Here is a 27,316-nt window from a genome sequence, read left to right on the forward strand (position 1 = left end):
ATAATATCAAATGAGATTTTAAATTATTATATTATCATGATAATATGATGTATGAATATCTCTTAATATGATATATATACATTAAATGTCGTTACAACAATAATCGTTACATATATGTCTCGTTTCAAAATCATTAAGTTAGTAGTCTTGCTTTTACATATGTAGTTCATTGTTAATATACTTAATGATATGTTTACTTATCATAATATCATGTTAACTATATATATATATATATATATATATATATATATATATATATATATATATATATATATATATATATATATATATATATATATATATATATATATATATATATCCATATATATGTCATCATATAGTTTTTACAAGTTTTAACGTTCGTGAATCACCGGTCAACTTGGGTGGTCAATTGTCTATATGAAACCTATTTCAATTAATCAAGTCTTAACAAGTTTGATTGCTTAACATGTTGGAAACACTTAATCATGTAAATAACAATTTCATTTAATATATATATAAACATGGAAAAGTTCGGGTCACTACATTATTAGTGCCTTTGATCATTTGTAAACACTCAATCGGTTCCAACTCCTGCGTCCGGATTGTTGCTATTTCGGCTGGAGTCGGAAACTTCAACATACCATGCACCGTTGATGTAATTGCTTCGAATTTCTGCATGGCATGACGTCCTAGGATAACGTTGTATCGTGAGTCTGTTTTGACAATAGAGAATTCGATGTCGGCAGTGCTTTGGAAGGGTAATGTTTCTAGAACAACTTCCAACGTGATGGAGCCTACCGGCCAGGTTGCAGCACTATTGAATCCCGCCAGTTGTGAAGCTGCAACTTTCTTTGGTCGGCGAATGCTTTCTGGTAGCTACAAAAAGCAGTGTTCGAACATGACCTCTGCTCCTGCGCCGGTGTCAGTGTATATTCGCCCAATTTGACGATTGGAGATGTGCGCCCGAATGATAACCGGTTCAGAAGAAGGTTTAATGTTAAATAATGATGGGAAGATGATGGGTTCATGCTTCTACTTATCTAATACTCCAGCTTTCCGTCGCTGCCCAGCAACCCATGAGTGGATCATGCATACGTCAGCCTTCGTTGTGTTGCTTAGGCTTAATTTTTTATCGTTTAGCTCGTGAGGGTGAGAAGTGATTAATTTCGTACCTTTAGATAGCACCATTTGATCAAACCAAAATCGTTTAGTGTAGTCTAGATTTCGGATTTGAGTGCTAAATAAGTGGAAAATAGTGAATCGAATGTTTTAACTCCAATAACTGTGCAAACCCCGATTTGAAATCTGGATTTCAAGGGTATAAAACAATCAATGTAATTAAGCTTATTCGACTGAGATCGAATAAGTTAATATCTTAGAATGATGATGAACCTCGATATCGATCGAAATCTTTATCGAAGTAGAGTTTAAGCAACTGGAGAAACGTTATCGCAGTAGATCCGGGCAGAGTAACGTTAATGCATCCAGCCTCCTGAATGAATGATCTTGCTTGTGTATTTATAGGTGTTATGAGGGGATGGTGACGTGGCACATGTCTCTTTCATGGTTATAACAAACTTCGCTAATCCCGAGGGTTGACGTGGCGCCTGTCCCTTTCATAGGAATAACAAACAGATCCTATCAAACTTTCCTAGATTTGTGACTGACGTGGCGTGCGGCCCATTTGTATCTTTGTTCCAGGATCATGTGCTTGTTCCGGGATTATGTGCTTGTTCCGGGACTGTATGCTTATCCCGGGACAAAGTGCTTGTCCCAGGACTAGACACCTGGGTTGGAAAGACGTGGTAATCCCGAGAGTGTGGTAGATCCAGCTAGAGTGCAACGGATGAATGTCTTCCTCTCGCCCAGACAAAAGGGGTTTCATTTGATGTTTATTTCAAGTGTTTCTTCATGGTAGTGTTGTGACCGGGTAAGATTGTGATCGGTTTGTGGGTAACTTTGTAAAAGTTGTCGGGTGCCCGACGTTCATGGTCCAGCCTGCCTTCTTCATGTGATATGGTTCTTGGCTTCTCAATGCTTTTACACCCGACTGGGTGATGCCGGTAGCCTGCACACATGTCCGAGTAAGATAAGTTTTATGCTGTGTCCCGGCTAGCCCTTTATTCGGTGCGTTTGTGCCCGGATGCCCCCGTGAGTAATCTTATGATCAGGCTACTAAAGTGGAACGGGGAGATGTTCCTTGCCCGGGGTGGTTCATGCCGGCTATACTCTAGTCAGAGTATTATTAGTATTGTGCCTTTCCAAGACAGATCGTTATGCGTATCATTACCCTTATTCTTTTTTTTGTTGCTATTGTTGCTTCTCCTAAAAATGGTGGATGCTCTAACTAATGAAGAAGAAGAAGCAGCAAGATGGGGCCACTCTAAATATATTTTTAGTTTTAAAAAGGAGAAACATATTGGCCCAATATTTTCTCTACAATGGCCCAAATTTTTTTCTCCACTTTGGATAATACGTATTGGCTCAATTTTTTCCCCACATTATTTTAATTTAATAATAAGGTTGCAAAAGACGTGAGAGAGACGGTCGGGTCCTAAAAAAGGTCGAGACGGACGTTGATCAAAGTTGACTTTTAAATATATATAAGTATATAAATGTATATATGTATGCATATTTTAAAGTCAAAATCTTTAATTGGCTAAATTATACCCATAATCGCTAACACCGTTAATTTTAAACAAAAAATTCAAACTAAAATACGACAAATTTGACCGATTTTACCGACTTTCTGGCTTTTTCGAATTTTGACAGACTTTGACCCAATTTTTTTTTAACTTTTACCCGAATTTTGACCGTTAACTGTTATATTAGACGGTTTTCTTCGAGACGGGACGAGCTAGCCACCAAACCGTCGCAACGGGCGTCGCAACGGCTCGAGACGGGGTCTTTTACAATAGAGGTTAATAATATAAGAAACTTTAATTTAATAATTATTTAAATTTACAAAACTATTATTTTAAATTACTAATTTTTATTAAATAATGTATTAATTTTATATAATAAAATGTAAAAATAAAAAAACTGGTGGACCCTACTTAAATTTGACACAAAAATTTGACACAAGGGTTAAGGGGGTCAAATTTTGACATTGCCATGTCAAAGACAGATTTCACTTTTTGACCAAAAAGTACACCATTTACATGTGACGTCATAAGCAGGGTTAATGGTGGTCTCAGTAGCAAACATCAAGTCATTCAATATGTACAACAAAATATAGCATCTATACCTGGCAAACGGGTCGATATGGGTCGGACTGGGTCAAAGATAAAATGCGTTTGGGTTGAAACGTGTCATGGGTCAAAATGGGTTGAAATTAAAACGGATCGAACGGATTGGGTCGAGACCTGGGTCGAGTAGTAACATTTTTCTTATTTGTATTTTTTGATGTATCTCTTCTGAACACGCGCCTCAAAAAAGGCGCGTAGAAATATGCGGGTCGAAAACGCGCGTAAAAACATTAAACAAAAACGCATGTCGAAAAAGCGCGTCGAAATCGGGCGCCGAAAACGTGCCTCGAAACCAGGAGCAGAAAACGGGCGCCGAAAACGCGACATGAAAAAAGGGACCGAAAACGCACGCCAAAACTGGGCGTTGAAACCGTGCATCAAAAACGTGCGTCGAGACCGGGAGAAAAAACCAGGCGTCGGAAAACGCGCGTCGAAAACCAGGGGTCGAAAGCACGCGCTGAAACCGGACGCTAAAAACGCAAATCAGAAACGCCCGCTGAAAACGCGTGCTGAAAAAGCGTGTCGAAAAAGCGGTTCGAAACGGCTAGTCGAAAACGGGCGTCGAAAATGCGCCTCGAAAACGGGCTTCAAAAACGCGCCTTTAAACCGGGCGTTGAAAACGCGCGCCGAAACCAGACACCGAAAACGGACGTCGAAAACTGGCACCGAAAGTGGGTGCCGAAAACGCGCGTCGAAAATGAACGCCAAAAAAGGGCGCAGAAAACGGGGGTCGAAACCGGGCGCCGAAAACGCGCACCGAAACCGGACGCCAATCACGGGCGCCAAAAACGCGCGTCGAAAACGCGGGTCAAAACCGGGTGCGAAACGCGCGTCGAAAAAGCGGGTCGAACAGACGGTCGTAACCGGGCATCGAAAATGCTCGTCGAAAACGGGCGTCGAAAACGCGCCTCGAAACCAGGGTCGAAAACGCGCGTCGAAAACAGACACCTAAAACACGCGCGCGAAACCGTGCCCGAAAACGCGCGCCGAAACCGCGGGTCGATACCGGGCGCTGAAACGCACATCGAAAACATCTGTCGAAAAGCGGGTCTAAACGGCCAGTCGTAACAGGGCGTCGAAAAAGCGCCTCGAAACCGGGCGTCAAACTGAATATGCGCGCCGAATACACGCGCTGAAAACGGGAGTCGAAAACGCGCTTCGAAAAATGCGCATCGAAAAACGCGCCTTGAAATCGCATGTCGAATATTAGCAACACACTACCTACGAAAACTAACATTTGTTGCAAAATGCCGCCGCAACGTGACCACTACACTAGTTTATACACTGTAACAAATGGAAAATGATATTTCCACCATCCAAATTATTTCTTCCGCTAAACATATGCATTATTTCGTTGTACAATACAACTAATTATTATACAGTTTATGGTGGAACGAATAAATTGGATGGTGGATAAACCTGAAATATTCTACTCTATAAAATATCTTACGGTAAAAGGTTTAAATTGTTGAATCCAATAATTGGAGACAAATCAGCATCTGATATGATATGATATATCCCCACACAGTCACTCACTCTATCCAATTGTGATGACTGAGGTCACTTGACATGTCAGGCGTGACTTGCAGAATCAAAAAAAGTAGGGAGTGGTAACATAATATGTCAGTTAGTGTGTTAAAATAATAATTATAATTATTATATTTAATACATTATTCCTTTCAAAAAGAAAAGTAAAAAAAAAAAGAAAACCTCGTGGCATGGCAACTGACATAGGGTGACTTGCCCCAGTGAAGTTCAAGGGTAGTGGGTAAGTGACTACCACCACTCTCCCTCACTCATACAATCAATCCCCTTTTTTCCAAACTTCCACCATTCCATTTCATTCCATTCCATAAAAATGGATTCCCTAATCTCCACATCACCAATTTTCCCATCAAATCATCGAATCACGGTCCATCGATCTTCTCGGTTGCCGTTCAATCTCTATTTTTGCGGTCTCAAACGAGAGGTTTTACAGTTATCTAGCCTCAAACATAAACTAGTCATCAGTTGTAATACATCAAATAAGAAATACAATATTGTATCTGCAGCTGCAACGAATAGCAACGGAAGTCCTCCTAATAAATTTGATTATGATTTGGTGATAATTGGAGCTGGTGTTGGTGGTCATGGTGCTGCATTGCATGCTGTTGAAAAGGTTGTAACGTCAAACTATAAGTAATTGCAGTAATTGTTATCAATTTATAATATAATTAGGTACATATAAATTTGACCTAATTTTACATTTATTATATAAATCTGTTTACCTCTTTATTTTCACCTTTTAAATTTGTACATACTGCTTATTGCATAATGATTTTGTTATTTTGTTGATTAAATAATGAATGTAACACCAGTGTAGCGTTATCTAGTTACATAAATGTAGAAATTGTTATGCGATTCTAAATATACGATCTCGAGTAATATTATCATGCCTCTTTATTGTTGTGATTGTCTTTTTGCTTGTCAATTTTGTTAAGTAAAGTTTATGTTATAATAGGGTCTAAAAACAGCCATTATTGAAGGTGATGTGATTGGGGGAACGTGCGTAAATAGAGGTTGTGTTCCTTCTAAAGCTCTTCTTGCTGTTAGTGGTCGCATGAGGGAACTTCAAAATGATCATCACATGAAGGCTTTAGGCATACAAGTGATATAACTCTCTCATTAGTCATTATACATAAATTTAAATTATTAGTCGTAAGCTAATATTTTTAAGAAATTTGTTTGTATGATGAACACATTTGAACTTATGTTTTGGCACTTTTCAAGTTTAATAGGTTTCAGGAGCCGGTTATGACAGACAGGCGGTAGCTGATCATGCAAGTAATCTTGCTACAAAAATTCGTAACAATTTGACAAATTCATTGACTGCACTTGGTGTGGACATATTAACCGGTTTTGGGTCGATACTGGTATGCCATTTTTGTTTTTGGATTCAACTGATGCATACCAAGCAATGATCATTTCTAATTAGCCATAGATAGCTTTAACATTATTATCGTTTCTCCTTTTAAATTCTCATATATTATTGTTTAAGAGATTGTATGTATCAGGGTCCTCAAAAGGTGAAATATGGACTGGATAACGTGATTACCGCAAAGGATATAATAATTGCTACTGGATCAGTCCCTTTCGTCCCTAAAGGCATTGAAGTTGACGGTATATAAATTTTTAAGATGATTTTATCTATTATAAGGTTGTATTGTTATTCCAATGATCTGCATCATTTATCATGTGAATTTGCATTTTTTTTTTTCTATGGCTTTATAATTTCAAAATGCAATTAATCTTTTTGCAGGGAAGACTGTTGTTACTAGTGATCATGCTTTAAAACTGGAGTTTGTTCCTGATTGGATAGCCATTGTAGGGAGTGGTTATATTGGCCTTGAATTCAGTGATGTGTACACAGCACTGGGTAGTGAGGTGGGGCTTCCAGTCTGCAAGCTTCAGTATCAGTAAATTAAGTAATGTAAACCTAAATTTAGATCTTGCATGTGTTTTTTTTTAGCAAGATCCATTACTTTACTAAATTTTATGTTGTCTGGATTTGAAGAACCAGTGTTTCACATTCATCTCCTTATAAGAAAATATGGTTGTTCAAATATATATGCAATAAAACCGTATTTTTATAGATGGAAAAATGGGCGGATCAGGGAAATTGCATAAAAAACAAGTATATGTGGGTGCATTAAAATAGGTCGGGTACTTTCAAGTTGACTCGTTTTTATTTTATCCGATCTTTGAGTTTTACTCATCTGATTCATTTAAGATATAATATTAAGCCCAAATCAACCTGTTCCCTAAGTGGGTCAAAATTGTCATATCGAACTATTATCTAACAATACATGCATTAAGGCATAGTTTATGTACATGCATCTAATGTTCCCTCAGAAGCTGAAATATTGCCTGGAAGAAGCCCATAAAGGTAAAATACTTTGTTTACAACCAAACGGTTGCTTGTTATAACTTCAAAAAATAGTAATAAAAATTATCTCTGTGTCATTACTAAGCTTTTAATTCATATCCTAGTATAATAAGACTTGAGACTCAAGGATGCATTATACTTCGGTATCATACTATCATCATATTATTATTCATGTAAGGCAGCATTATAGTGATTGACTGATTGTTTATCATTTCTGCTTGTCAATATTTTAATTTTCCCTGATATGTTGGGAACACAAAGTTTTCTGTTAGTCACCAAATGATGATGAATACATGTACAGGTCACATTTATTGAAGCTCTTGATCAACTTATGCCTGGATTTGATCCCGAGATTAGCAAGTTAGCTCAAAGGGTTCTTATAAATCCAAGAAAAATCGACTATCATACTGGAGTATTTGCTAGCAAGGTAATATATTCTATATTTATGTAGCTTACTTAAATTTGAAATTCGAGTAAGGTAAAGTCGCATCGGTTTTGTCTGACTATTTTAACAGATTACTCCAGCGAAGGATGGGAAGCCAGTTATGATTGAACTCATCAATGCTAAGACAAAAGAACTAAAAGAGATGCTAGAGGTAATACAATTGATATCGAATAGTATGACTGTTTAGGAAACATGCACGATACTCACAATTTAGTCTCAATAATAATTTGAGTATTTAGAGGACTATAAAAGGTTCTAAAAACTATTATGTACTAGCACTAAAATAGGCAAATACTCATCTTTCATATGTTTTTTTTGGCTACTTCTGTAGGTAGATGCAGCATTAATTGCCACTGGAAGAGCTCCATTTACAAAAGGTCTTGGGTTGGAAAATGTATGTTAATAAGAATTGAATTAGTAACAATGGAAATAATATATCATTATCATTAAATGTATGATTCTGCTTGTATAATGGATTCAGATTGGTGTCGAGACTCAACGAGGTTTTGTTCCTGTTGATGAGCGTATGCGAGTAATTGATGCGAAAGGAAAAACGGTTGGTTGCAAGTGCCATTCTGAGTTTATATGCAAAAGTTATCTCATTGATTAATATCTAGTGATGAATTTATATTATTAATTAGGTTCCTCACTTATATTGCATTGGTGATGCAAATGGCAAATTGATGCTTGCTCATGCTGCTAGTGCACAAGGAATTTCTGGTAAGTGATAGTACTTCTGGAGGTGGCAATTGTTGACTGATCTACCCTAAAATGAGTCAATTTAGGTTTTGTTTGACTTGAATGGGTCAAGGTGAAGGTATAAACTTAAAAGGAAACTTAAAAGGAAACGTTTCAAATGGGTTGAAAATTATCCGTAATATATAAAACCTCCATTATTATTGCTCATTTAATAAGATTAGACTATATTATGTAACGTCGCATTCTTAATCATCTTTAGCACATTAACTGTTCTAAAATCTTTAAAAATGGGAAACAAATTGTTTGTGGGTTGGCCCGACCTGAACCTACTCATTTTGACCCACGCTAGATAATTATTATTTATCTTCATGACCCAACGCTCCTAACCAGTCCATTTTGCCACCTCTCTATAGTACCATCCTTATGTGGTTTACATTCAGTATACCAACTAATCCAAATATGTTAATATGAGTTGTTTGAAATAGTTGTGGAACAAGTCAGTGGAAAAGATCATGTTCTCAACCATTTAAGTGTCCCGGCAGCTTGCTTCACCCATCCTGAAATCAGCATGGTTGGATTGACAGAGGTAAAAATTGCAATCTTAGTTGTCCACTTACAAAATCATGACTAAAGTACACAAATTTTCATATTAAAGAGATGAAACTATGTGAGCATTTATTAATAGTTAATGGTTAAATGAGTTTTTATTATATTACCTATTTTCCTGTTATAAGCGTTGCACAAGATTGATGATGTTGATCTAAGCACAAACGATAACCTTTATTATAATTTAGTTAAGGATATTTAAGACAACTGATTTTTGCAGCCTCAAGCTAAGGAGAAAGCTAAAAAGAAGAAATTCAAGATAAGTATTGCAAAGACAAGTTTCAAGGCCAACACAAAAGCGTTGGCAGAAAATGAAGGAGAGGGTGTTGCCAAGGTCTTCTTCCACAACTTCGTTATTTGTTAATAATCACAACACTTAGGGATTAGAGGTGGAAATGCCAACCCATTTACTTAAGAACGGGTTGCATGTTTGAAATTTTATGGGTCAAACTGGTGGAGCGATAGTTTAGAAGCAAACGGGTCAAATGGGTCAAAAGGTTTTTATAAAATCTAAATTACTAGTTAAACATACCATGTTCTGTTTGACTTGAACCCAACTTGATCTGCTACTCAGCCTGCCCATTTTGCTTTTGTCTTGTGCAGTTGATATATAGGCCCGATACCGGGGAGATTCTTGGCGTGCATATCTTGGGCCTACATGCTGCTGATCTTATCCATGAAGCTTCAAATGCCATGGCATTAGGAATTAAGATTCAGGTGCACTTTTCGACTTCATTTCTTTGGTATATTACTTGTCATTTGTAATGAGTAAAGTTACTGTTATGTTTTATATATATTTATTTTTAAGGTTATAAAATGAATGGGTTGATTAATGTGTCACTGGGTCCAGACTAGGAACCTTTATTACAGGTCCCAATTGGCTTGAATTCATTAAAAATACGCCTCAGGCAACTCTTGACATGTTTAGCTAGTTTCCTTATAGCTGACTTATATTACTTATATGACCCATTAGAAATAAAGCATAATCCATATCCATCTATCCAAAAGTAAATTGGTCGAGAATGCAACCTCTATTATATTTGCAGGACATAAAGTTTGCTGTTCATGCACATCCCACCCTATCTGAAGTCCTAGATGAACTTTTTAAGTCAGCCCAGGTGAGCATCTCATTTTTGATACATTTCTTCCGCATGTCACAAATTTGCAACAAATTTTTAACAATATGAAATATGCTATATTCCATGTAGATTTAAAAACTTCATCCAAATATGCTCTTTATGTGTAAGACCACCCAAGAAAACGAACCTTTAAAGCACTATTTTTACACTGTTACTGATATGTAACCAAACTCTCATTAAGTTTCTAAACACAACCAAAAGAATCATTTGGATAAACAAATAGTTTTAAACTGTGTGCCACTTGAATATCAGGTCAATTTAGATAACCGCAAGCCAGTAGCAGTATAATCAAGCTCAAATATGACCAGCCAAGCTCGAGTGCCACGAACCTTTTAATGCTCATCCCTTAAATGAAAGCATTTTGGTTTGATATTTTTGTAAATTGAAACGAACTTCACACTTTAAGATCAAACCAAATTTACAATCCAATTTGTATGTTAATTTGTGATACTCGAACCATTGCTTTTGGATGATGATATAAAGTGATTGAATTTCTTATTCTCAGTTGAATATCAAGAGCTGTAGATTTTGAGATTTCTATCTATTATGCAAGATAAAATGACAAAAGATATTAAAATAGTAATAGTGGTTTAGAATGACTTGTTTACTATATTTAAGCAGATTTAAGCTATACTCAATCGCTCAAAGAACTATTGAAAAATATTAACAACCTCAACTAGAGATGGGCAAAAAAACTGGATCCAGATCCGATCCGGTGACCCGATCCGGAACCGGACAGAACCAGAACCGGACACGCAGAAATCCGGATCCGGATCCGAGATCCGATCCGGTTCCAACCGGATCCAGATTTTCAAGACCACCGGATTTTTTCCGGATATAAATCGGATTTTATCCGATCCGGTTTGGATCCGGATTCGGATCAGATCCGGTTTTTCAAAAAAATAGCCGTTTTTTTTTTTTTTTTTTTGCAGTTTCAGCCTTTTTTTTTGCCGTTTTTTGAGTTTTTTTTGACCATTTTAACCCCACAAAGTTCATTATAAATACATGGTAATGCCTTGGTTGAAAATGCACCAACAAACATTCTCATATTTTTTTTTCTAAATCACTAATTATTCTCTAATATCTACTTACTTATCCCATATGGATAATTCACAAGCTTCCGCTTCCGTTGGAACATCTTCACAAGGCTACACTTCGGCCGATATTGATTACAAAAAAGAAACCAAGCGAAAAGGGGACGTTTGGTCCAAATTCGAGTTGTGTGTAATGAAGGATGGTGCGGAAAAAGCTCGTTGTACACAATGTATGAAGTTCATGGGTGTTTCGGGTAATACAACGTTAAGAAAACATCTTGACAAAAGTTATAGTGCAAGGCAAGACCCGAGACAACAAACAATGCGGGCCGATGGTTCGATTTTTGAATACGATGCCGAAGCTCTTCTGCAAGATTTGTCAAGGTTTGTCATTCAACAAGCGCTTCCTTTCAACCACTTCGACAATCTAAGGCTTACGGAGCTAATTCGGAATCGACTACAACCGCGATATAGCAATGTAAGTCGTTCTACCTTAAGACGTGACGCCTTTAAATTATGGAAAAAAGCTAAAACTGAAATAATTGAAGGTTTTCGAACATATAAACATAGGGTTTCTATAACTTGTGATGTTTGGAGCGCACCACATGGAACGACAAATTCTTATTTAGCCGTTACCGCTCATTGGTTTAATCCCGATTCTTGGCTTTTAATGAAACGTGTTATCGATTTTAAAATACTTGGTACGTGAAGACGCTTCCAAACGTGCACGAACATCGGCACCCACAAGCGAGTTGGAAAATTATAAGATGGCAAACTTTGCACTAAACATGAGTGAAGAACAATTTAACAACCTTGACATTTTAAAATGGTGGAAAACAAAACAAGACACAAGCATTATGGCTCGTGACTTATTTGCCGTTCAAGCTTCAACCGTAGCTTCCGAATCGGCCTTTTCTTTGAGTGGTCGAATTATATCGGAAAGAAGGTCAAGACTTACCCCCCAAGCCGTGAAAATATGTGTATGTTTGAAAGATTATTTGGATGGGGTAGATAGGATACAAGATCAAACTTCATTAGAAGGTCCGTTATATAACGACATTGAAGAATGTATAGAGTATGAAGAAAATTTAGCGGGATTATCACCTACAACAACCGAAGAGAATTCTGACAATGAACTAAACGAAGTGGATGAAGGTGACTATGAAGCGTTTGATATGGACCAAACCGAAATGAATGTATCGGTTTACCAACAAGCTTACCTTTCTCTAGTTGATGACCCCGCTTTTGAAGACTACGATCGAAGGCACCGTCCTCAACGCGCTCAACAAGATAACACATTTGGGTCATTTGATGACTAAAGTATAACGGGTGATGGCAATGCCGAAGCTCGATATACTTCAGTCTTAATACATTATTGGGTGATGGTCATGCCGAAGCTCGAAATGTATTAATTATAATTGTATTGTTCGAATAAAAGTGTTATTTTTATTATTGTATCGTTCGAATAAAAGTGTTATTTTTATAATTGTATTGTTCGAATATTGTTATTTATATTATCTATTTTGTTGAGCATTATAACTTTTCTTTATACCGATTATATTATTGTTGTCAAACGTTAAAAAAAAATAGAACTGGTAAAAATATAATTCGCAAAATCGAATCCTAGTCCAAGAAAAATCCGAAAAAATCCTATCGAGATCCGAAAAAGAACCGGTTCCGGAAAAAAATCCGAAAAATATCCGACGCCGAGAACCGGAACCGGATCCGGAACCGGTTCCGAAAAATCCGGACAAAAAAATCCGGTTTTTTTTTTGTCCGAATCCGGTTTTTTATCCGGTTTGTGCATCTATAACCTCAACCGACTCATGCCGGACCGCCTTAGACGCATGAAAGATCAGTCCACTGCCCCCTGGCGGTTCTAGGGGGTTTTAGTGGGGTCATGCGATCCCATATAATAAGTATAAATCCGGTTTTTTTGCACTAAATATGTATAAATCGGGATTTTTGGCACTAAATATGTTTCAAATTTTGATTTTTTGAATTTTGATCTAGATTTATCACAAAATCAATCCAGCTCACCTAGCGGCCTCCTTAATTATGAAAATGAGTTCACTTGTATGTTCATTCATCAAGCCAATAAACATGTGTCTTAGCTCGTCAAAAAAGTCCTTTACCACTTGCATGTTGAAGCTCATCAATCTTATGCAAATTCCTTTTATTTTCGCATTTTATCAAATTAATATTGTAATGGCGATAATGTGTGAGATGAGGAATTTCACATCTTATCAATCTTATGCTTACATTACATGTTTGGCCAACTCCACGAGAATTTGACAATCAACAAGTCCTACAAGTTGGTAAAAACCAATTAGAGAAGTTGGTTAGTAAAACATATCTAAATACAGTACTTACTTTTTACTATTAATATGGACGGAGGTCAATAGAAGGATAACGATTTGTCATCTATATCAATAGATAATGTTTATCATGTTTTAGACTATCTGGAAGGTGGGTAATTTACTTTGATTCTTAAGATATATTGATACTGAATTTTTTAACCCGAGACCTCGATATTAGAGGAACGACTGTATGTCTATATATATGGAGTACGTATAAATTGTTGCAATGGGAAAATGAGGATAATTTAATGGATAATATCTATATGGAGAAAGTGAATATGGTGCTGTTATACATATAAGCTTATATGACAAACACTTTCAAATCACTTTGTTTTGATGTTTTTTGTGTAAAATAAGTTTTGTAATACGTTAGTGAATCATAAACAAAGCAAAACCAATCTTCTTTTGAAGTTTGATTCGTAAAGCTTACACCTAAGAATGACATCTTATTTATAGTGAAACATTATTTACTAATAAGGTTCGCGAAAAAATGATGTACAACATGGATAAACTTGAATTTTGTTGTTTCAAATCAAAGTTTAGTCTTGCAAAATGTTACACAAGAGTCGAAATGAATAATATTTTACACGAAAAACATCAAAATTAAGTGATTTGAAGGTGTTTGTCATATAGGCTTATATGTACAACAGCACCATATTCATTTTCCCCTATCTATATATACACTTGCACACATGTTAATTGCAGTTACACAAATGTTTATATCTATCGGTTGGTGTTGTTATTGAATCATTGTGAGCTAGAAGACTCTATTCTGATCCACTTAATACCACACCAAACACTCTTGTTTTGGTAGCTGCCATTTTTCCACACGCCAACTATGTTTATATATTCATTATATAAATTTTAATTTAATATAAATATATTAAGGACTTATCACCAAGGTTGCAAAATTCGCTATTTGGAGATTAATCGGCCGGAACTTTAAAAGGATTAATCGGTAATTCGGAGATTAATCGGGGATTAATCGAATTGTACTGTATACATTTAAATATTAAATTTCAAAAATTATATGTATAAATATGGAAAAAAAATCATAAATATAAAAATAAACTTTAACATAATTGTCTAAAAATATTCATTTTACTCAAAAACTATAAAGTTCCAGTGTAAATTCATTTTTAAATGTTAATCATTTATGACTTTGACCGAATTTGATTACCAAATTCGATTTTGACCAATTAATTGATGTTAACCATTTAATTAAACGAATTTTTGAAAATCGGAACGAATTGCCCTTAAAAATGATTAATCGAAGATTAATCGGCGAGTAATCGAGTTTTTTTAAAACACTGCTTATCACACATACAAACATATTAAAAAATATTTTAAAAAGAATTGGTTTTGCATATATTCATGTCCAACTATTTAACTCATAACTTCCCTACCTCCTACCTCCTAACCCCACCATCACCACCCTCCTTTTAACATTCATTTCCCATCTCTTTTTATCTCTTCTTTCTTCTTTTACTTTGCTTGCTTCCCTTCATTCCTCTGTTTCAAGGTAACCTCTCTCTCTCTCTCTCTCTCTCTCTCTCTCTCTCTCTCTCTCTCTCTCTCTACAGCATATACATACATAGAAGATGATTTAGTGATTAACGTCTTGATATCCTCGTAAAAAAGTCAGTTTCAAATTTCACTAGCAACACATCACGAGCTTATTAATGCGTAAAAAGTAAATATACACTCTCATATCCTTGTAACCTAAAAAAGGTTACAAAAACCTCATCCGTTTACGTCCACATATATTCCCCCTTTAAGCAATATTTGTTTATTAAAGTATAAGCTATTGTATTTTAATATTAAACAACATCAACTTTTTTTCTTTTTCTTTTTTTTTTTTTCTTTTTTTTTTTTTTTTTTTTTTTTGCCATGTATGTATAGTATGTCTATAAATAAGGTCTTAGAGTTTGGTCTCCTTATTTCTTCCTAACCATCCAAGTTTTCACACGTTTCTTGTTCTTTTTCAGTCAACAATTACTTTTTGGTGATACTCGAATTCAAATTATGACTTCTTTAATTGTTGTGAAACAAGAGTATTTTTCATGTATATATTTGTTTGTTTCTTACACTTTTGAGTTAGAATTATAGTAATGTTTTTGTGGAACAGGTGTAATGGCAGAGTACGAGGGAATAAACTCTAGCAATGATCATGGCAATGAGGTATTACCACCGGTTTTTAATTAATGTTGCTTTTCATTTTTCGCATATTTATTACAATGTATCGAGTATTATGTTACATGAAAATGGTATACGAGCAACATGATATATATGTTATATACGTCCAATAATAATAGAATTACAATGTTGCTTATGATGATTTGCGTATTACTGCACACACATAAATGGTATAAGGCAAATAACAATCAACAGTGGAACTCCGAATGATCACCTCTATATGCTCGAGTTAGAGATGTAGAGGGTTTTTTACTATGCATTTTCAAAGTAGCTTTTGAACACTCAAAATGGTGTTTTGAAAAGGATAATATTGATAACAACTTACTTTTTCAAAATTGTGTTTCCTCTCACACTTTTTGCTAATTTACGTTTTACTAATGCAATAATCAAATAATAATCTGTTCGAACCGCAATGCTAAACACTATCTTAATGAAATGTCTATACTACACGAGGTTAATGTGTTTTTTTTGAGAAATATGATATTTTTGGAGTTTGGCAGGGTGAAATATGAAACTATGTATTGTAGTCTACGGACATGTGCCATGTTGGTTAACCAATTATTATTAAGGTCTTTTTATATGTACTTTATTTATTTTTTATTTATAGAATAGATTGATTGAAGTTCAATGAATAACATAGATATTTGATGAATGATAGAGATTTGTAGAGTTAGTTGGAATGGTAAGAGTCATGTGAAAATGCCCCTTTCAAAGAAAACGACTTATTCATGAGAACAAACACGTGTTTATATTTATTTTTTATAACTTAATTGTCGGTAAACCTTTTTATTGGAATATACACTCGATTTTTTTTTTTTTACAAAATTGGTTGTGTACAATAATATTCTTATGATTTAATTTAATTCGTGTTTATGCATCTTTTTACTAGGGAACTATACCATGCCAAAAGTATGGAGGATTAGCACCAAAGAAGAAACCTTTGATCTCAAAGGCATGTCAAAAATACATACATACGTATCTAATGCAATTAAGTTTTCCCATTAAACCTACATTTTGGCTAAAACTTTGAATTTGAAATACATACATGTTATAGTTATGAAATATACTTTTCTTCAAAAGATGCCAATTCATGTGGGCTCTACCTTAAAAAGATAGCTAGTCTAAAAATTGTTAGGAATAAAAAATACAAAGGTCAAAAAAAATATTTATCAACGAATATATTATTTATTGCTCATGAGATTTTGAAAAATTAATTTTATGCGATTGTACCACCAGGATCACGAACGTGCTTTCTTCGATTCAGCAGATTGGGCTTTGTGCAAGGTTTAGCTCATAACTCTAGTATAGTTTTTGATATAAATATGGGCTTAACTTTAGTTTTGGACCATCTTTTCACTATTGGGCTTATTAGACCCAAATTAATGGGGTTCAGAAGGCTTAAATACATGTACCCAAATATATGGCCTTCTAATTAGTAGTATATTATATATATTATATATTATATTATATATTATATTTTCAATGTTCAAATAAACAGCAAGGTGCAGGAGTGAATGAGAAATCAGCTAGAGTCATTGAGACCCTGCAGCCAAAATTGCAGGTAAAATAATGCAAATAAAATAAATTGTATTAATGAGAGATATTTGTAGTAGTGTCATATGTTTTGGCTATGCCTAGCAAACAGGTAAGGTTGGGTCGGTTTGGGTAACGGGTCAAAATAGTTTTGGGTTGAAATGGGTCATAGGTCAAACGGGTCAATTTTTTAAATGGGTCAAAATGGGTCAAGTTGGGTTGGTTTGGGTAACGGGTCGAAACGGGTCACAGGTCAGTTGGGTCAAATGGGTCAAATGAGTTATGTCGCTTATTTTACATTTATTACATTATTTTAGATATATTTATTTATTATATATACATAAGAACTATTAATATACATAATAAATGATATAACCATGAATGCTTTCATAATTTTTTGATAGATGAGACTTTTTGTGCTTGGCCCATTCACAAAACTCATTTGACCCATTTCTATTTATTGATCTTTGAGTATTGATACCCATTAGACCCGTTCATTTTTTTTATAGGACTCAATAGGTCGGAGAGAAATCCATTTGGATCTTTTTTTAAATTTTGATTTACATTGTTAAGCTTGATTTTTCTCAAGACCCAATTGACCTGAAAGCTTGACCCATTTGACCCGAATTTGAATGTATGGGTCACAATTGCCCGGTCTAGTTTTGGTTAATTAGTTACATAATGACATGATTTTTTCGTTAGTTTATTTCAAAAATATGCACATTGTCGTACATGTTAAGCGGTTTAACCTGAATTACAGAAAACCCCTCGTGAACGTTTGCCACCTAGGCAACCTGCGTGTGTTTCAAGGCAAGATAGTTATGTAAGTTTCTAAATCTTATGAATATTTTCTTTCTTATTTCATTTTCTAGTCTGTCTTTATTCTTGTTACTGCTCAAACTGATTCATCAGTTTATTGATATTCAGGCAGATTAAAGATATGTTGAAACGCGAAAGAGGAGACTACAAAAGCATTTGTTGTCCATAGTTGTTTATGTTCACAAATTAAGCATGTTGTTTGGCGCTAAAATTGTGAGTAACATTTGAGAACTGAGATAAAAAATAAGTATCTTCTGTTATAATTCACTGTTCCATCATTTAGATAATTTTCTGTTCTTGAAATCATTGTACAAACTAATACTCCGTAATGTTCAAAGTTCTGTTATATGTATGGAACTATGGAATAATGTTTTGATGACATAATTCATTTAAGGAGCTATACAATTATTGCTAAAAAAATGTTTATTATGATTAAAATGTTATAATATGAACGTACAAAATTCATATGTAGATATGGATGATAAATTTTATAGTCAACTTTGTATAGCTTGTATAGTAATATTTTACACTATAAATAGACATGTATGGTAGCCATTTAATGGTGTACCATTTCTCTTGAAATATCAGTATCAATAGTTCTTCTCTCTTTGTTCTTATGTATTGTTACACATTTAAGTAGTTAATAGCCACTCAAGGTAGTCATAATGGATATGATTATCAGTCAATGATAACCGGAAATGAGAAATACATATAATGAAAAAGCACATATGGTGATTAATGAAAAGCACATATGGTGATTAATGAAAAAGCACATATGGTGATTAATGAAAAGCACATATGGTGATTAATGAAAAAGCACATATGGTGATTAATGAAAAAAATTTTGAGAAACAATCACCAATGTTTCTTGAAAGAATTCAAGGTTATATATATGGACCAATTCATCCATCATGTGGACCATTTTGATATTTCATGGTTCTAATATACGCATCTAGCGGATGGTCTCATGTTTGTGTGTTATCAAGTCGAAATGTGGCATGTGCCTATAGGGATTGTTGTTGAACATCTTGTTGCTCATGTGCATACAAAAATTGGTTTAGCTGAATCATTAATTAAACGATTGCAACTAATAGCTATACCATTGATAATGAGTACACAACTCTCAGAATTTATATAGGGACATGCAAATTTGCATGCTGCGACATTATTTCATATTAGATAAAATGCAAATCATAAATATTCTCCCCTACAACTTGATTTTGGCCGAGAGCCAAATATTTTCCATTAGAACATTTGTTTGTATAATATATGTTCTAGTTGCACAACCACAACGCACTAAAATGGGTCCTCAAATGAGGATGAGGATATATATATTGAATATGAAACATCTTCAATTATAAGATATATTGAACTCATGACGGGTGATGTTTTTACAGCACGTTTTGCTGATTGTTATTTTAAAAATTATTCCCTATATTAGAGGGAGAAATGAAAAATAAAGAAAAAGATGCTTCATGATGTGAACATCAATTAAGCTATATAGAACTCGCACAAAAGAATGCGAAACGAAAGTTAAAAATAATGCATATGCAAGAACTTGCAAATTAATTACTTTATGCATTTAAAGATACAAAAAGAGTGACTAAATAATATATAATAGCAGGAAATGCACCAGCTCGAATTGAAATTCCAAAAGCTGGCAATAATGTCACTCATGAGTATTTGCCACGTCTGAAACGTGGAAGACCAATTGGTTCCAAAGATAAAAATCCTCGAAAAGGAAAATCAGCTGATAATGAGGTAAAAGAAAGTGTTCAAGAAGAACCATAAATCAATATTCCTTCTGCAGAGGATATTGATAAATGTAAATACATAAATTGCGATAAATTATGCAATATTATGGAACCGAAATGAAATGAAAAATCTTGATAAGATATTTTCATATAATATTACAATGACATCATGAATAAAGATGATGATCTAGAATCAAAATCTGTCATTGAATATCAAAATAGACATGATTGAGCTCAATGGAAAGGAGCAATACGAGCTGAATTAGAATCGCTAAATAAAAGAAAAGTTTTCGGATCAATCGTTATCACTTTTAAAGATGTGAAACGTATGAGATACAAATGAATTTTTATCCGAAAAAGAAATGTGCAAATGAAGTTACAAGGCAAAACTAGACTTGTAACTCAAGATTTCCCACAAAGACCGGAAATGAATTATGAGGAAAATTTATCCTTCTGTAATGGATACAATTACTTATTAGATACTTAATCAACCTTGTAGTTACTTAAATGTATCTCATGGATGTTGTAACTACTTATCTGTATGGATCACTTGATAGTGACATACATGAATATACCTAAAGGGTTTAAGGTATCATAAGCATCTAATGCAAAATCCAAGGAAATGTATTCTATTAAATCACAAAGATTTTTATATGGGTCTATACAATCGGGACGTATGTGGTATAACTGATTAAGTGATTACTTGATAAGAAAAGTGTATACATATAAACTTATTTGCACATGTGTTTTTATTATGAAAAACAATGATCGGATATATATCGTAGTTATTTATGTCAATGTTCTTAACATCATATGAACAAATAAAAAGATCTATGAAATCATTCAACTTCTAAAGAATTATTTTGAAATGAAAGATCTTGAAAAAACCAAGTATTACCTTGGATTGCAAATTGAGCATATGCCTAATGGTTTACTTGTACATCAAACAACTTATACCGAAAAGATTTTAAAACATTTTTTTTTAAAGACAAACTCATTGTTGTTAGATCACTCAATATTGACACTGATCTATTTCATCCCTGCGAAGATCATGAAAATCTTAACAGATCGGAAGTTTCATATTTTAGTGCAATTGAGGTTCTTATGTATCTTATAAATTGTACAAGACCTGACATTTCTCTTGCAGTTAATTTGTTGGCAAGATTCAGCTCAACTTCTACCAAATGACAATGGAACGGGATCAAACACATATTTTGATACCCTTGAGAAACTACCGATTTAAAATTATTTTATTCTAACGCTTCAAAACAAGATTTGGTTGATTATATATATGTAGGTCATTCATCAAATCCTCATAAAGATAAATCTCAAACTCGATATGTATTCCTAAATAGAGGTACCACAAAATCATGGCGTTCTCAAAAACAAACACTTGTTGCAACATCATCAAATTATGCCGAAGTGATTACATTACATGAAGCCACTCGAGAATGTTTTTGGTTAAGATCAATGACACAACTCATTATTGATTCTTGTGAACTAGAACGCGATAAAAGTTCAACAACTATCTATGAAGATAATACAGCTTGCATAGCACAGACGAAAGAAGGATATATCAAAAGTGACTGAACAAAACACATACCTCCTAGATTCTTCTTATATACTCAAGATCTTATAAAAGACAACCAGATTAAAATAAGATACGTTCAATCAACAACTATGCAGATCTTTATACCAAAACACTGTCAGCTACTGTTTTCAGAACACATGTTCACAATATTGGCATGAGGCAAGATCAAAAGATGTGACGACTCAGCGATGTCTACTTGAGGGGGAGTCAACTCTATGCTGCACTCTTTTTCCCTTGGCTAAAGTTTTTATCCCACTGGATTTTTCTTTAGCAAGGTTTTTAACGAGACAGTAACTTGTAGTTGATCTCTAGTGAAACAAAATTGATCATCCAAGGGGGAGTGTTATAATATGAACGTACAAAAAGTCATATGGAGATATGGATGATAAATTTTATAGTCAACTTTGTATAGCTTGTATAGTAATATTTTACACTATAAATAGGCATGTATGGTAGGCATTTAATGGTGTACCATTTCTCTTGAAATATCAATATCAATAGTTCTTCTCTCTTTGTTCTTATGTATTGTTACACATTTAAGTAGTTAATAGCCACTCAAGGTAGTCATAAACTCCTAAATTATAACATAAAAAACTTAATAGTGTAACTATTCTGTATGTACTTCTTGATGTAATTTACTTCAATCTTAACAGTCGATTTACTTTTTGTGATTATCTAAATAAAAGAACATGAGTATTTTTTTTTTTATTTTTTTTTGTTCTCCTAATCAGTCAATTCTGTTTTACCAACTCCATATTTATCTAACACTTGTGTCCCTAAGCATACATTTAAGTATAATGTAAGTGGTAAAAACTAAAAAGTATTAATTAGGTTTGATTTAGAAGAAATTTAACAAGATTTAAACAGTTGGTGGCTCCCTTCAGCTGTCCTGTTTTTTAGTCTTCCTTTTCCCAACCAACTGCCCACATTATTCCATTTGTATAACTATAACATCCCTTTCTAATTTGCCTATGTGTATATATGCATGTACTTAGACCAACTATATTCATACGTGTTGTTCTTTATAAACGTGTGTAAACTAAGCGTACATGCATTATTCGTCCAGCATTCATTCAGATATTAGTAAATGGAGAGCTAAAACTCCAGTATCAAGTTTATACAGCAAGTTATACTTATTAGACTGATCAATATGGCTTTCTTAATCTTCAAGGAGCACCTGCTCTTACCAGTAATGCTGCTTTATATCTCTCTTTATGGATTCGGGCTAGGTATGTTTTGATTTTAATTTTTTCTCAAGGAAAATTTGATTTATGTTTTAAATCGTTGTACTTCACCTTTTGAATGTAAATAGGTCACTATAAAAGGATTGAGCATCTTTTACATTTAAACCATGTCCTAAATAACTATATTTAAACATTTTAAGTTTTGCATTTACGCTTTACAAATTCCGAGATTTCAAATCCATGAACCAAACACATGATAGGATTACAAATCATGGGATCTCAAATGCTCGAACCAAATGTCACCTAAAGGTTTTGTTGTTCGGACTACACGGAAAGGGGATTATTTTTACTCAAGTATACGCGGCTTAACTGGCTTATCCCATCCAACCCTTTTCCTTGACACCTCAAGATATGCTGCTAATGAGATTTGGCCTGAGACCTCATGTGAGGATATATGACCAAAGTTACACCATATTTGACTCTTTTAGTTACATTATAGGTTACGAAATGAAGTAATGTGTGATTTTTTTATAGGAAGTGCGCAAACAGGAATTGTAGGAAGTGGGACAGGATATCTACCTCAACCAGGTAGTGGCGTTAGTGGTGGTGAATTTGGTAGTGGAACAGGATTCGGGAGTGGTGGTGGGTTTGGCGGAATTGGTGGTGGAACTATTTCAAGAGCACTTGTGTGTCTCAGTGACAAGGTACAATATGCCTTTACAAGTGACATTAACCTATAAATTATCGCGCTAAGACCTTATACTAAATGTCTTTGTTAACGACAGATTTACAACGAATGTGGTGAGTCATATAGATTGACACAAAGTGGTGATCTTACCGTGCCGCCTGACTATACAGATCAATTCTGCAATGGCGCGTGTCTCAAAGAGACTAATCTTGTACTTAATTGCATAAGTGATGTGATGTCAAATTTCGCCTTTTATAATCGCGCAACTGTAAGAGATGTGAAGAACACAATCAAGGGTGGATGTAGTTATGGACCTACAAGAGGTAATTAAGATAACGTGATTAATACTAATCCATCCTTGTAATGAGTTTGTTAAAAGCGGTTTTTACTTAAGTAAATATTGTTTATGTGTAATCTTTTAACTTGGTTTGGTTTTTTATGGTGGTTTGTAGGTGATTTCAATGTTGCTGAGCACATTCAATCATATGGAAGCAACTCAAACAAGTTTTCAATTTCTATAATTTTTGTGTTTGTGCCGTTCTTGGCATATATTTTTATCCTATCTTTTTAATGATCAATTTTGTATCTTTGAACTGTGATAATCAAGAACTTCAGTGTTGTAAAACTATGGAGAATTTTCTATATTGGAAAGCTATGTATTATATGTGTATTAATAAGAAATATAAAAATATAATTTTAGTATAGATTAACAATGAACACAAGATAAACGTAAATCAAATGGCATTTGGCAACATGCTTATATTAATTCATATAGACAAGATTTTTATTAACTAAAAGAAACAAATTACGAGAAAAAAATGAACGAATCAACGAAAAGTTTCACATACGAGACTATTCAACCTAATCTAAAGACCACGAAATTTAAGGCAAAAACACGACCGAATAACTATAACAAACAACCACAAAATAACAAACACGACTAGGGAAATTATGACTCCCGCAACGCCAACCAGGTGAGACGAAAACCAAATCAATGACTACTATGAGTCCGAGTCCGAGAATGAATAATCACCGACATCCTCATCGACCTCATCCGAGTTCTTAATTAGATCATCGAGAATAAACCTTTTAATTCTAATACGTTCATCACCACAAGTTTTACTCTTTAAATATTTTTCCCTTGTACCAAATTTATAAAGTCATGTTTAATTGATGGTCTAAATTATACTTTCGACAATGAACCACCGAGTTAGATCTATCTAGAGGAACTCCATTCACAGTCATGGGCCCACGGAAACCTTATTGGACCTAAAATCTATACCAACATCTTTAAAGGAAAATTGATCAAAATACACTTTTTAATGCCTTTAAACAAAATACACTTTTTTAAAAAAATTGTCTTTTTACACCATTCAGTAGACGGGAATTTTGTCTACCACCATTATCTGTCGTCGACTTCTAGTTTTAACAAGGTAGTCGACCGAAAAGAGGCACGGACGACCTAAAACCCGTCGACCGTATCTGATACACTGGAAACCGACTTCATTCCCTCCTCACTTCAAACTTTACCCTTTTCTCTGATAAACCCTAGACCTCACTATCTGAAACAGCACTATCTGAATAACCCTAATTCGATGCTCCATCTTCACCTCGTGATTCTCACCTCCTACCTCCGCTCCGAACTCACTGATTCTCACCTCCGATCTGTTATTGTATAAAAAAGAAGATCCTTCAATTCTTTGTTTGTAATTTCATAAAGATGACAGATGTTGAGGTAACCTTCAATTCTTAGTTTGTAATCTTGATGTAAGAAGAACAGTATGAATTTGGTTTTTGTTTAAAGGCCAACTTCAATATGTTGATGCTTTGTAGTTTGTACTAGTAATCTATATACACCATTGTTGGTGTATTTGTAGATGTAAATAATTGCAGAACTAAGAATTGATTAGTCTTTGTTTCTTGTTGCAAGAAAACTATAACTATATGTGTAAACACAGAAGGAAAAATTGAAAAATGATTACTACATGTTGCATCTTTGAACATTTTGAATTATTTGTGAAGTCTAAAAGTAATATGTATATCTATATTTGGTATGCTTATTCAGTTTTGTAGTTCTACAATCATGTTGTTTTAATGTGGGGAAGAAATCAAAGTAGTATGATCCAAAAATTAATTTTATGTTGTTTTGTGATAAGTTTTTAACTTTCTTTTATTCTGGTCAATGTGAATGTATGTATCGTTTTGTATGGTTAGCTTGTTAAACAAACAAAGTGTTTTATCCTTTTTATTGTATGTTGACAGGTTTGGTTCGAGGCCAAGGTAACTATTCGGGGCAGGATGGGTATTACTAGTGAAATTAACAAAACGCTCACTCCGGCTCAGAAAAAGATATTCAGACAAACGTGTTTTGGTCATTGGTTAGATATTTTGTGTGATAAAAATGACCCTGGATACATCCATTGCCTTTTAATGAATCAAATTAACCGTCCCGACCACCCCATTTGTGATGGTCGCGAATTGATTGAGGAGCCAGAAGAGCTATGGTTTCAAGCTACTAGAGATCACCCGATTAGATTTGGTAGACGTGAGTTTTGTTTGGTTATTGGAATGCGGTTTGGACCGGTTAAACCGTTTAGAGATTGGATTTGTAGCGACAAGTCATATTTTGATCATTCAGTTTCAAATCGTGTATTTTCTAAACGTTATATTGGTCCCAGACCTCTTTCAGGTTATTACAACGGGTTTATAAACAAAGAATTGAAAGGAAGTGACAAGGATACGGTCATAGTCGCGATTTTATTGATGGTCTGCTTATTTTTTCGGGGTAAAATGATGCGGGAAAATGTAGACGATGACAATTTTCTTCTCTTGTTAGAGGACTTTGATTTGATGAAGCAGTATCCGTGGGGTTCCTACATATGGAGCATAACTTATAATTCCTTGCATCACGTATTATTAAATCATAAAGACCGTATAGAAGACAAGAACCGGAAGAGCATTATGACATACCATTTGAGCGGATTCTGTTGGGCGTTTAAGGTAGAAAGTTTCAAGTTATTTATATAAAATTTAAATTATATAAACTAATAAGTATTGGTTAAAATATATAGACATTTTTTTTTGAAGAAGTGGATATGGGAGGCATACAATAGGCGGATAGAATCACACGCTTACAAGCCGGAGAGTGATGGCATCCCACGTGGCATCCACTGGAGAAGGAAGAAGAAGTGTATGACATGGCCTGAGTACGTTGAGTTGATGCGACTCCCGGTAAGTGTTTTTGTTAAAAGAAGTTTGAACAGAATCTGCACTAACAGTCGACACCCACGACTGTCATTTGCTAGTTAGTCGACTGTAGACTGCCTTGTAAATTTCAGTCTACTACCTTGTTGTTGGTGTCGACTAGTACTGCACCCAAATCAAACCAACAAAAGAATCACATGTTATGCTGACGGTACAAACGTCCCTTTCCTAGCTTGGTCTCAGTGTGAAAAGGTGAGTTGTAAATTGTTACTTTGGTACAAAATTGGTACAAAATTTATAAATTGGCTGTTGATAATGCTAAAAACGAACATATATTTCATAGCATTATCCCTCAAGAAAGACAAGCTTTTAGTTGCAATTGTTTTAGTTACAAGTGATATTCGTTTAAATAATAAAAAGTGAAGACAAAAGACAGATTCGACGAATTGAAGACGCAAAAGACCAAAAAGCTCAAAAGTACAAAGTACAATCAAAGTGGTTCAAAATATTGATGAGAAACGTCTCAAAATTACAAGAGTACAATACGTGAAACGCAAAATACAAGATATTAAATTGTACGCAAGGACGTTCGAAAATCTGGAACCGGGACCAAAGTCAACTTTCAACGCGCGACGCAACGGAGCGAAAATTACAAGTCAACTATGCACATAAATATAATATAATATATAAATAATTCTTAAAATTATTTATATATTATATATATTTAATAAAACCGTCGGCAAGAAGAAAACAACATGTGAGCTATCTCAGCTGGCCATGCGATCGCATGGCCAGGAAGAAGAAAATCCATGCGATCGCATGGCCCCAAATTGAGGGTCAGGTCCTATAAATTTCGCAGTTTTGGTCGAACAAAAAGACATCTTTTTCTCTTCTTTCCTCTTACGTAAA

The 27,316-nt window shown here is 34.5% G+C and overlaps 2 protein-coding genes across 5 annotated transcripts; both read left to right on the forward strand.

Annotated features, from left to right (window-relative positions):
- The first annotated feature begins 4,964 nt into the window (after positions 1-4,964).
- LOC139846580 (dihydrolipoyl dehydrogenase 1, chloroplastic-like) lies at positions 4,965-10,542 on the forward strand. The gene is made up of 15 exons (XM_071836056.1): positions 4,965-5,388; positions 5,731-5,877; positions 6,008-6,142; positions 6,284-6,389; positions 6,529-6,653; positions 7,457-7,582; positions 7,671-7,751; positions 7,932-7,994; positions 8,082-8,156; positions 8,242-8,320; positions 8,785-8,885; positions 9,126-9,239; positions 9,509-9,622; positions 9,952-10,023; positions 10,297-10,542. The coding sequence occupies exons 1-15, from the start codon at positions 5,089-5,091 to the stop codon at positions 10,330-10,332; spliced, it is 1,674 nt and encodes a 557-aa protein (XP_071692157.1). The 5' UTR covers positions 4,965-5,088; the 3' UTR covers positions 10,333-10,542.
- Positions 10,543-15,414: 4,872 nt separating this feature from the next.
- On the forward strand, positions 15,415-18,359 carry LOC139850387 (uncharacterized). 4 transcript variants are annotated; one of them, XM_071839967.1, is made up of 7 exons: positions 15,415-15,503; positions 15,567-15,619; positions 16,524-16,586; positions 16,871-16,918; positions 17,133-17,195; positions 17,957-17,990; positions 18,095-18,359. In XM_071839967.1, exons 1-6 carry the CDS (start codon positions 15,464-15,466, stop codon positions 17,984-17,986), a joined length of 297 nt encoding a protein of 98 aa, XP_071696068.1. In that variant the 5' UTR covers positions 15,415-15,463; the 3' UTR covers positions 17,987-17,990; positions 18,095-18,359. The 4 variants fall into 4 exon arrangements, with proteins under 4 accessions (XP_071696068.1, XP_071696069.1, XP_071696066.1 ...); XM_071839968.1 differs by having other exon boundaries at positions 18,099-18,359; XM_071839965.1 differs by having other exon boundaries at positions 15,423-15,503; positions 17,928-17,990; positions 18,099-18,359.
- Positions 18,360-27,316: the final 8,957 nt, after the last annotated feature.

Source organism: Rutidosis leptorrhynchoides, chromosome 5, assembly GCF_046630445.1.
Source record: "Rutidosis leptorrhynchoides isolate AG116_Rl617_1_P2 chromosome 5, CSIRO_AGI_Rlap_v1, whole genome shotgun sequence".
Lineage (NCBI taxonomy): Eukaryota > Viridiplantae > Streptophyta > Magnoliopsida > Asterales > Asteraceae > Rutidosis > Rutidosis leptorrhynchoides.

Coding starts and splice junctions, on each gene's coding strand:
- LOC139850387 (XM_071839965.1), top strand. CDS start 15,464: ATGACTTCTTTAATTGTTGTGAAACAAGAGTATTTTTCAT. Junction 15,504..15,566: donor GAAACAAGAGTATTTTTCAT/GTATATATTTGT, acceptor TTTGTGGAACAG/GTGTAATGGCAGAGTACGAG. Junction 17,991..18,098: donor TTTCAAGGCAAGATAGTTAT/GTAAGTTTCTAA, acceptor ATATTCAGGCAG/ATTAAAGATATGTTGAAACG.
- LOC139846580 (XM_071836056.1), top strand. CDS start 5,089: ATGGATTCCCTAATCTCCACATCACCAATTTTCCCATCAAATCATCGA. Junction 5,878..6,007: donor TGAAGGCTTTAGGCATACAA/GTGATATAACTC, acceptor CAAGTTTAATAG/GTTTCAGGAGCCGGTTATGA. Junction 8,321..8,784: donor TAGTGCACAAGGAATTTCTG/GTAAGTGATAGT, acceptor TGTTTGAAATAG/TTGTGGAACAAGTCAGTGGA.